This window comes from Salmo salar, chromosome 09 (genome assembly GCF_965601325.2).
Source record: "Salmo salar chromosome 09, fSalSal1, whole genome shotgun sequence".
Lineage (NCBI taxonomy): Eukaryota > Metazoa > Chordata > Actinopteri > Salmoniformes > Salmonidae > Salmo > Salmo salar.
In genome coordinates this window covers 11,339,859-11,351,472 of record NC_138299.1, presented here as the reverse complement: position 1 = coordinate 11,351,472, position 11,614 = coordinate 11,339,859, and the positions used below count along the sequence as shown (strand labels likewise).

The following is an 11,614-nucleotide window of genomic DNA, read 5'->3' as shown; positions in this document are numbered from 1 at the left end:
TTAACATACTGCTGAAATACCTAAAGCTACTCGCGATCCAACAAAATGTAACTCAATAAGATTCTAATCTGGATTAAAATATAACATTAAATCTGAGTTATATACCATATATAGCATTCTAACTGGGATATTGGACTAATATTGGGGATTAATGTGCGTTTTATGGAGATTAAAGTATACACAGTGTCATGTTGGAAAGTGCAAAAGGCTGTGGGGGTTACTGTAAACCTGTAAGATAAACATGGAGCACCGTGTTACAATTAATTCTAAACAAGGTTCCACAAACCCCAAACTGACCACAATCAAGTCAACCAACTTGTGTTATTGCTTCCCAAACAAAACTAGATTACATTGTAAGCTTGGAGGTTAATCAGTCTGTAGTTAACATTAATGACTGATGCTTTTTTCTCTTTTTATGGGGAGTTAAACATTTCCTTCTCAGCAAACTTTATCACACACGGTGCAGCTAACTTCCACATAGCCAAGTCCCAGATTCTATGTGAAGGGATATGTCTGTGTGGGACTTGATACAATCTAACAGAGAACTATGGTGAAAAGAAGCAGGTGTGCTATAGTCATTACAGGGAGCTCCTGTCTTACGGATAGATAATTCAAATGACTGATGCATGACCTCCGCAAAAATATATGTGACCTTTACCAATGAGATTTTACCACCTGTCAAAGTGGATTCTTACAGCTGTGATTGAACTGTTACTTTTGTGTCTTGTATGACAATTGGACGGTCACCTCTACCACTAAACACAGCCTATTTCCTTCCTGCTACTTCTTTATAACGGTCAGTTAGCACTAAACCCAACACCGCTAATAGAAAAGGGAGGACACGAATGTTATGCAAAGACTGATGTATATTCACAAATGGATCTGCTGGCATACAGAATCAAACCCAAATTCCCCCCAAATCAACGATAATGTATAGGCCCTGTCTCTGAATCAAAGTACAAAAAAATCCAACAAGAAATACATAAATGATAAAATAATGATTCATCTTAACAGCTGCCACCATTCCGACACACCTCACTCAAACCAGGAAGTGTCTATGGGTGTCGCTAGGGAGTGACCATGGCACCTTGTGGTTTACATCTTCAACAACCTGTCTGTGATGCAAGACATAATAAAAACAAAGCACACCAGTGACAAAGTTGTGACTGGATACTGCTGCTGCCTACAGCCCAGATGGGTTGCTTCCAGCTACAAAACATATCAGTAACTCCTCTACTTTATTTCTTTGGCCTGTCTAGTCCAAATATTATACCCCTTTCCTGCAAGCACATGACCAAATCTCCGTCTAGTGCCTCATGGGTGGAATGTTATTAATATTTTTAATAATTTCATAACTAATAAAAAAAAAAGTAAAAAACCTGACGGAAATTTGGTGTTTCTATGTCAAACGGTTTTGTTATATTTCAGACTTCTTTGTGTGTTATTGAGATTATAAAGTGTAATATTGGATGGAAAACTCAGAAATTAATACATTTCAACTCTATATCTGACATGGTACAGGTGTCTTCTTATTTTAAGCCCATAACCATGTGTGTGAGGTGTATACTTTTTTCAAAGTAGATTTGTTTAATAAGACTACCAAGAAACCCTCTGTGTGACCCTGATTTAGTCCACTGCAGTAAAAGGTTAACCCCTGTTTATATTGAGAGTGCATTTCTGTCTACGCTGTGCTGGCTTGGGTACTGAAATACTGGGGGTGGGGTGGGGGGGGGGGAGCCTTCGCCTTCCCTCTCACAAATGTGAAGAGATGGCGATGGTAAATATCACTGCAACAGATGGGACTGATGCTCTCTCTCTCTCTGCTCTCTCTCTCGCTCTCCCTCCCTCCCTCCTCTCTTTCCACCTATCCCTTCTCTCTCTCTCTCTCACTCCCTGCCTTCCACGTGTCTTTCTCTCCTTCGCTCTCCCCCTCTCTCCCACCGTCTCCCATGCAGAGGGAGAGGGAGCAGCAGCAAATGGATACCTATCAACAGAAGGAAAGGCCCGGGGCCAAGATGAGAGCAGTGGACACTGGCCGGTTACGCAGCCAATTCCACCGACAAATTCTCTAGGACTATTTACGGGGGACATTTAAAGGTGCAGATATGAGCTCGTACATAAGGTTACACAATAAATGAGCATCCAAATGCACATACTCTCCATCTTCTCTATCCTAAAAACGGATCCTGGAAAAATCATGAACTACCTGGGACAATAGGGATCGGTAGCCTCTGTTGTTGTTGTTGCATCATCGCAGTTAACTGTCAGGCTCGGCTGCAGGAAAGGGAAATGCAAAGTATTGACTGTACGTAGCAGCATGGTGAGCCTACATATCATCATGTAGAGAGGCCTGGAGGGGTGTCATCCTCATTAAAACTCAGATTTGAAGGAGGCACAAATCCTGCCCACTCGTCAATTCTACCGGCACCAAACATGTTTATCTTTAGGCAAACAGCGCTGTGTTGTACTGAAAGCTTTAGCTGTGGAGGCTAAGCTACTGTAGCTATTCCCACAGCCATGTTTTATCAGACCATCCCCACTGAGAGAAGGGGACATGTGAAGCCACAGCACAACAGGGGTCCTCCTGGGTCTCTCTGAGCTAGCCAGATAGGCGATGTTATACACTTTGCTGCTACAACACCATGGATAGCAAAAATGGGAGGAGAAAGACTCAGCGATCTGTGCAAATCATCGAATATACCTTATAATTGCCTGATTCGACAGCAACAGAGTATGACAGAAATGAGCCACCTAGGGTTTGACTGAGCCTCGGGGCCGAGACAATGATGAAATTGTTCGGATGTCCGCTTTAAGTAACTTGGCAAATCAGAAAATCACCCATCAGCCCCTCAGTTCTTTGGCAGAGGGCTTTGTATAGGTGTCACGTACAGCGTTTGGCCATGACATACCGGGTTACATGAATGATTTAAGAGCTCAAGGGATTGGAAATTACTTTCTTTTGTCACTGCCATTTTCCCCTGTCTGGAGTTTGCCTTGGATGGTATCTCATTCAATGTCTCCTGAGCATTCTAGATTTCCATTTATTTATTTAAGGAGGAAATAGAAGGGAAATTTCAACGGGTCACTAATTTCATTTCACCGTGTACCAATGGCATTAGCCCAGAGCAGATATTTCAGAGAAACACAAAATCAATGTTCAGATTCTATTGGGAATTGCCAGGGAATCCATTAGTACCTTTGACCAATAGGTCAGGTAAAGTAATAGCTAGATAAATGTTTTATTACAGATTTGCAAACTGACTTAATGGGAGGGCTAAACCTGTGCAGTCACGCATGGCAAATATTCATCATTAGATTCCATTGGTGTGATTTGCACAGATCAGTTTTAGCCATGCAGGGCTCTTCCTGACTTCTGATAGGTTACTGGTGACATTTTGTATCCACCTGTTCTCAGTGGTGACAAAGGCAGCATCTCCATGGTTTTAAAGTCATCCATGTCAGACGGCAATACTCCACACTATGAAAAGTGAAAACCATCACAAATTAGTTTTGATATTTCAAAATGTTAATATCTTTTAGCATTCATAAAATGTTGTGTGCTATGTGTATGGATTCTGGTTGAGATACACTCAGTGACCAGTTCATTAGGTACACCCATCTATTCCGGGTCAGACCCCCCTTTGCCTCCAGAACAGCCTGAATTATTCAGGGGAAAGTGACTTAACGTGTGCCAGGAAAACATTTCCCACACCATTACACCACCGTCACCAGCCTATACCATTGACATCAGGCAGGATGGGGCAATGGACTCATGCGGCTTACGCCAAATCCTTACTCTACCATCAGCATGAAGCAACAGGAACCAGGATTCGTCGGACCAGGCAATGTTTTTTCCACTCCTCAGTTGTCCCGTGTTGGTGATTGTGTGCCCACTGGAGCCACTTATTATTAGCTGATAGCAGTGGATCCCGGTGTGGTCGTCCGCTGCAATAGCTCATCCAGACTGACGAGTTGTGCATTCCGAGATGCCGTTCTTCACACCACTGTTGTACTGCGCCATTATTTGCCTGTTTGTGGTCCGCTTGGCGCCTGTTAGCTTGCAAGATTCTTGCCATTCGCCTTCGATCTCTCATTATCGAGCTATTTGCGCCCACAGGACTGCCGCTGACTGGATGTTTTTTGTTTGTCGCACCATTCTCAGTAAACCCTAGACATTGTCGTATGTGAAAAGCACAGGAAACCGGCTATTTCTGAGATACTGGAACCAGAGCGCTTTGCACCAATGATTACACCATGCTCAAAGTCGCTTAGGTCACTTGTTTTGCCAATTCTAACATTCAATCGAACAGTAATTGAATGTCTCGATGCCTGTCTGCCCGCTTTATATAGCAAGCCATGGCCACATAACTCACTGAGCTGAGTGTACATTGCATACCCCATTTTGAGAGAGAAGGCCTTATTTCCCTTGGCTTCATTTGAAGTAACCTAAGCATTAAAGCAACAGTCCTGCTATTACAGTGCGTTCAGAAAGTATTCACACCCCTTGAGTTTTTCCACATTTTGTGTCTCTGGCCTACACACAATGTCAAAATGTGGAATTATGTTTTTAGAAATGTGTACAAATAAAACATTTAAAGCTGAAATGTAATGAGTCAAATATTTAACCCTTGTTATGGCAAGCCTAAAGAAGTTCAGGAGTAAAAGTTTGCTTAAGAAGTCACATAATATGTTGCATGGACTCTGTGTGCAATAATAGTTTTTAACATGATTTTTTGACTGACTAACTCATCTCTATGCCCCACACATACAAATATCTGTAAGTGTCACGGTTGTCGTAGGGTAGAGACCAAGACGCAGCGGGAAAATATATACTCATCTTCTTTTTATTTGGTGAAGAAGGAAAACACAATAAACGTATACAAAACACAAACGAACTGGACAGTCTTGTCAGGCATACACAGCTAAACAAGCACAATCTCCCACAAAAACCCATGAAAAACAAACTCCTAATTATAGGACCCTCAATCAGAGGCAACAATAACCAGCTGCCTCCAATTGAAGGTCCAACCCCAATTAACTACACATAGAAATACAAAAGACTAGATAGAAAATATACTAACATAGAACATAGACTAACAAACCCCGAACCACATAAACCAAACACCCCTCTACCTAAATAGATAGCTAATAAACCCCGAACCACTTAAATCAAATACCCTTTCTACATAGATACACCACTAAACCTAGAAACACTCTACACAAAATAACCCTCTATATAAACACATAACCAAAAACATGTACAACAAATAGCCTCTGCCACGTCCTGACCAAACTACAATAACAAATAGGCCCTTTACTGGTCAGGACGTGACAGTAAGGTCCCTGTCGATCAGTGCATTTCAAACACAAATTCAACTACTAAGACGCAAGAGGTTTTCCAATGCCTCGCAAAGCAGGGCACCTATTAGTAGATGGATAAAAATACAAAAAGCAGACATTGAATATCCCTTTGAGCATGGTGAAATTATAAATTACATTTTGGATGGTTTATAAATACACCCAGTCATTACAAAGGCATCCTTCCTAACTCAATTGCCGGAGAAGAAGGAAACCGCTCAGGGATTTCACCATGAGGCCAATGGTGACTTTACAATGTTGTTGAACCATCCTCAGTTTTCTCCTATCACAGCCATTAAATTCTGTAACTGTTTTAGTTACTCCACAATAGTGAATTAAATGACAGAGAAAAGGAAGGAAGCCTGTACAGAATAAAAAAGAATATTCCAAAACATGCATTCTGTTCGCAATAAGGCACTAAAGTGAAACAGAAAAAAATGTGGCAAGAAAATGTATTTTATGTTCTGAATACAAAGTGCTATGTTTGGGGCAAATCCAACACAACACATCACTGAGTACCACTATTCATAGTTTCAAGCACGGTGGTGGCTGCATTATGTTATGGGTATGCTTGTCATCGATAAGGACTAGGGAGTCTTTTTTAGGATAAAAAGAAAGGGAATAGAGGTAAGCATAGGCAAAATCCTAGACGAAAACCTGGTTCAGTATGCATTCCAACAGACACTGGGAGACAAATTCACCTTTCAGCAGGGAAATAACCAAAAACACAAGGCCAAATATACACTTGAGTTGCTTACCAAGACAGCACGGAATGTTCCTGAGTAACAAAGTTATAGTTTTGACCTAAATCGGCTTGAAAACCTATAGCAAGACATGAACATGGCAGTCTAGCAATGATCAACAACCAACTTAGCAGAGCTTGAAGAATTTAAAAAAGAATAATGTGCAAATGTTGTACAATCCAGGTGTGCAAAGCTCTTAGAGACTTACCCAGAAAGACTTACAGCTGTAATCGCTGCCAAAGTTGATTCTAACATGTATTGACTCAGGGTTGTGAAGGCTTAAGTAAATTAGATATTTCTGTATTTCATTTTTATTAAGTTTGCAAAACATTTCTAAAATCATGTTTTCACTTTGTGATTATGGGGTATTGTGTGTAGATGGGTAAGGACACATATATTTAATCCATTTCGAATTCAGGCTGCAACACAACAAATTGTCTAATAAGTCAAGGGAATACTTTCTGAAAGCACTGTATATGTATGATCCCTATTCATCAACCAACAGAGCAATCATGTCATGTATTTTACAGTACATTTTTGTTTATACTGAAGTAACCCAACAGAGTATATTTCATGTGGGTTTTTAGTTGAATGAGAACTTTATTCTCAACCTCTGTTGCTGCCAACAGAATTTCTACATGTATGCTATTGATCATACTGCTCAACCTTCAAGTCACGTGTATTTCTGAAAGTCTTACTTTTCTCCCTAAGGATGAGAAGTCAAGAGTGATGCTTATGCTGTTGTTATTACACACATAAATCCATATCAGATTTGACATAGGTCTATCAATAACTGATAGGACGCTTTCCCTCTTGCTTCAATATTTGCTTACAAATGAAATAGTGAAGATAACATGACATTTTTATAACGTCATTTTTATAACGTCATGAATACCTAGGATAGGATAAAGTAATCCTTCTAACCCCCCCCCCCCCCCCCCCCTAAAAGATTTAGATGCACTATTGTAAAGTGGTTGTTCCACTGGATATCATAAGGTGAATGCACCAATTTGTAAGTCGCTCTGGATAAGAGCGTCTGCTAAATGACTTAAATGTAAATGTAATGCTTTAGAACATATTTCAGTTTGCCCGGTAAACAGCAATGATAAACAGCTGTTGAATGGATGCAAGCAGTGGTGCGCGTTCTATTCGCTTACCTCTTGGAATGTAATACTTTCTATTCTAGGATGAGATGTTGTCTTTTAGCTCAGATGGGGGACTCTGAATCAGGCATTGAGAGGGAGCAAACTGGCCTGTAGGCACTAGGCAGGCACACATGCTGAGAGGGCCGTCTCTGGTTACCAACACCATTTCTAAGAGGAGGTGCAATCTCCCCAATCACATTGCTCAGTTTGCTGGAGACTGATTTTCAATTTCTTAAAGCTACGGTGTCCTTATAGGCACAGTATGCAAGTAACAGGAGAACTAGGTTAGGAAGAACATATATACTGAGTGTTCAAAAGATTAGGAACACCTCTTTCCGTGACAGACTAACTAGGTGAATCCAGCTATGATCACTCATTGATTTCACATGTTAAATCCACTTCAATCATTGTAGATGAAGGGGAGGAGACAGGTTAAAGAAGGATTTTTAAGGCTTGAGACAACTGAGACATGTATTGTGAATGGGTGAATGGGCAAGACAAAAGATGCAACAGCCTTTGAGCGGAGTATGGTAGTAGGTGTCAGGCGCACCGGTTTGAGTGTGTCAAGAACTGCAACGCTGCTGGGTTATTCACGCTTAACTGTTTCCCGTGTGTATCAAGAATTGACCACCCCAAGGGCATCCAGCCAACTTGTCACAACTGTGGGAAGCATTGGAGTCAACATGGAATGCTTTCTACACCTTGTAGAGTCCATGCCCCGACGAATTGAGGCTGTTCTGACGGCAAAAAGGGGTGCAAATCAATATTGGGAAGGTGTTCCTACTGTTTTGTACACTCAATGTAGATTGCAACATATTTCAAGACTGTAGTTTGTATGAATACCTGTTCGTTTTATTCAATGCGATTTTATAGTTTGAATCCATTTCAGTTGAGTTTGGCCAATATGCAATTTTGTTATGTACTCATCATTACTATTCCTATGCAATATGTATATACTAAGCAATATTGTTGTTGTTCCCATGCAATATAATTTATATGTTTTCTGTGGCAACAAAGAGGTCTGTTCTAACAAAAATACGCATCTAACATTTTCTGTCATGACACCTTTTCATGATCAACAAAGGAGCACGTGTTACATAATGTATTATTCACAAACTGAAAGGACCGTTGATGGTGGTATGTACTTGTTTATTAAAAGATGAGTCAAAGAGAGATTCACACTTGGAATGTGAAATAACTACTGCCATGAACCTTTTAATATTTTCCTGGCATATAATTAAGTCATATTCCAAACATTGTATTCAAACAGACTTCATATGTAAGACCCACATAAAAATAAACAATATCTTTCTGAAGTGCAAGAAACATAAATACAGGTTTATGGTTAATGTTTAAGAAAAGAAGGCAGTCTTCAGTTTAAAATAAAACGTTTCATTTCATGAAACAGGACTATGGAATGTTCTTTTTTGCTTTCTTGTTTGACTTTTGCCAGACCACCCACATAAAAGTATGCCACTTGCAGTACTTCTACTTTTTTCCTTCCAGAAGTTTGGGGTTTTACAGTTTGGTTGAGATATGTTTTGGATATGCCCAATATGCAAACTAGTGGGTCAAATAAAATTCAAATTGTGATCTTTGTTTTTTCTTTTAAATGTATCACACCACATGGCCATATTAAGTCATTTTGTATCAGTTCCAGCTGATTTATTTATTTTCTGTCAAGGCAGACTTCCGCATCATGACAGATAATGATGTTGACAGTGCACAAGGCTGTTTTTCCATCACTTGCTACAAAAATGCAGATGGTCTGTATTTTAAGAGTATATATTGCACAAACAATGAGGGGGAAAAACAGTATGTGCCATAAAAAATACCAAAATCCAGTTTCACACCTGCGATTTGGGACCCATCCACATATCACGAGTATGATATACATAAACTCCTAACTTTACTATATTACAGTACATATACAATCTTGAAACTAGTCCCAGCACTGAGGTATGTTGTCCCCATGATGCCATTGTATCGTCTACAAATACTGAACAAATCTGCTCTACAACTGTACAAAACCTTAAAATCCACAAGGCATTTTGATGCAAGTTTTAATTTAACTTAATCCTTAAAACCAGGACTCCCTTGCATGCTAAAACAAATGATAAAGGGAAGAAGTGCCTGAAACTCACTGAAAGCACAGTAAGAACATTCCCTTTTAACTGTACAAAAATATGCCTGAAAATATCTTACTTTTCTTTTAAAAAGATGAGGTCTGTTATGTATCAAAATGTTTCCTCCACAACTGTATTCTGAAGAGGTTTAGGCTGCTTAATTTCAAATCAGGAGGTAAACGGAATCAGTTACAAAAAAAAACAACGTTTGCGGCATATAGAAATTACATAAAACCGTTGTAAAGTAACATCCTGAACGATGTCAGTTCACAGATTTTCTTTAGGTCAGTCCACAGTCCTACGTGTTCAGCTCCCTGCAGTTTTAAGAGGATAAGATGCATAGAAGTTCACAGATGTTTCCCTTTGTGGTCCGTTTTAGTTTAATAGTAATTGTAGACCTACAGAAAAATCCATAAAACCCTGTCATGCTGCCAGAAAAACGTCTGCAGACTTTTTTTTTGCTACAGTAGGCTACCAGCTTCATAAGCATCTAATTCCTCAAACCTCACCTCGTCTCCTCCCCCGGACCCCTAGAAACCACAGAGGAGGCAGGGCTATAGGAACAACTTGAACAGGACATCATTTCATTTATCATTCTCTGTTACTACTCGGATACTTTAAATTTAGTATGTGAACACCAAGTCAGAAAAGTTCGCCTCCAACCAGTCCCCTGCTATCATTTCACTGAGCTCTGGTGTGCAATAGTCTGGAAATTCAAAGTGAGAGCCCAGACTGCCCTCGCTGAAAGAGTCCAAATCTTTATCCACAAGAGAGAGGGAAAGATTTCCTGAATTCGTGTTTCCCAGCTCCTGCCCGTGAGCGCTGGGGGCGAAATTTAAACTGAAGTCAAAAAGCAAGTCGTCCGCGTCCTCACTGGAACTGGAAGATGTGGAAACTGACCTAGAAGATGCTGGTGAGACGGAAGCAGGGTACATTGTGCTCTGCTTAGTAATGTTTTTGAAATTGTAAAACAGTCTGTTCGGTGCCGCATTCCGTACTTCTTCATACATGCTGGTCCCCTCGGACTCAGCCGAGGAGCTCAAAGTTGGGCTCGCGGGAACTTTTGCTACATTATACAGCCTCATCTGCTCCTCGTCCTCCTGTTTAATCCGCATACCATAGGCCTCCTCGTATTCATCCGCGTCATCATCATCTGTGAGTTCACTTTTAACCGTCTTTGTAACTTTGGGGAACACACGGTCATCTCCGTAGCTGTGAGACGATTTAGATTGGGTCTTAGCCTTTATTTTTGAGCATTTCTTACCGGGAGTCTTTGCCATTTTGCTGCTAGATTTCTCTGGAAATGGTGCTGATAGTTTTGAACTGTCGAGCTTTGGCTTTTTCTTGGGTCTATACTTATAATCGGGATAATCAGCCATGTGTTTTAACCTGAGTCTCTCTGCTTCCCTGATGAAGGGAATCTTTTCACTGTCCTTTAGCATCTTCCATCGCTTTCCCAGCCTTTTGGAAATCTCTGCGTTATGCATGTCCGGAGACTGCTCCATGATCTTTCTTCTTTCAATTTTAGACCAAACCATAAATGCATTCATAGGTCTCTTTATATGACCGGTTGCTGTCTTGCACCAGTCTGGGTTTATCGGAACGGGGCTGCAAGCCATAAATTCGCTCTCCTCTGAATCTGTAGCCTCCCTTGACATGCTACCCTCCGTCTCGCTGTTGTCGGTGTGCTGCACCATGGTCTCTGTTTAAAGTTATCTTCCCCCAGACGTTGCAGTGTCTATAACAGCCCACTGCCAAGTCTTTGTATTCGCTTCGCCAACGTGTCCACGTCCTCTATGTCTCGAACTCTGTTCTCTTTTCCAGATTTACAAACTGCCTTCTTAACTAGTTATTAGCTTTTTCATGTCCATTACGTCATTGATAAGTGTCCAATCACGTCCCCTCCACTCCGCCCAACAGACTCCATACAGTCCCTTAACCCTTTAGACCGCCCTTGCTAGCTCCCATTGGAGGTGGGATTTGGAGGTAGGTAGTGTTGTACGGTGTCTGGACCCATGCTGCGCGAGACATGCATATTAAACACACACTTAGCTCACAGTGCCCGGAACATGAACATGCAATGAGGAGCGCAAATGATAAAACTCTCTCTCCATTTATGATTTTAGTCGTGCTGAAAGAAATGCATTCAGATTGTATAGCATGGAAAGAGTTGGAGATACGCACAGTAGCCTAGAAATAATGTATCCCGACTCACGCGCCTTGAAAATGTATCCGTTTACAG

General features: G+C 40.8%; 1 protein-coding gene across 1 annotated transcript; it reads right to left on the bottom strand.

Annotated features, from left to right (window-relative positions):
• Nucleotides 1-8,374: 8,374 nt before the first annotated feature.
• On the bottom strand, nucleotides 8,375-11,226 carry sox11a (SRY-box transcription factor 11a). The gene has a single exon (XM_014210188.2). The coding sequence runs from the start codon at nucleotides 11,067-11,069 to the stop codon at nucleotides 9,996-9,998; it is 1,074 nt and encodes a 357-aa protein (XP_014065663.2). The 5' UTR covers nucleotides 11,070-11,226; the 3' UTR covers nucleotides 8,375-9,995.
• Between the last annotated feature and the right edge of the window lie 388 nt (nucleotides 11,227-11,614).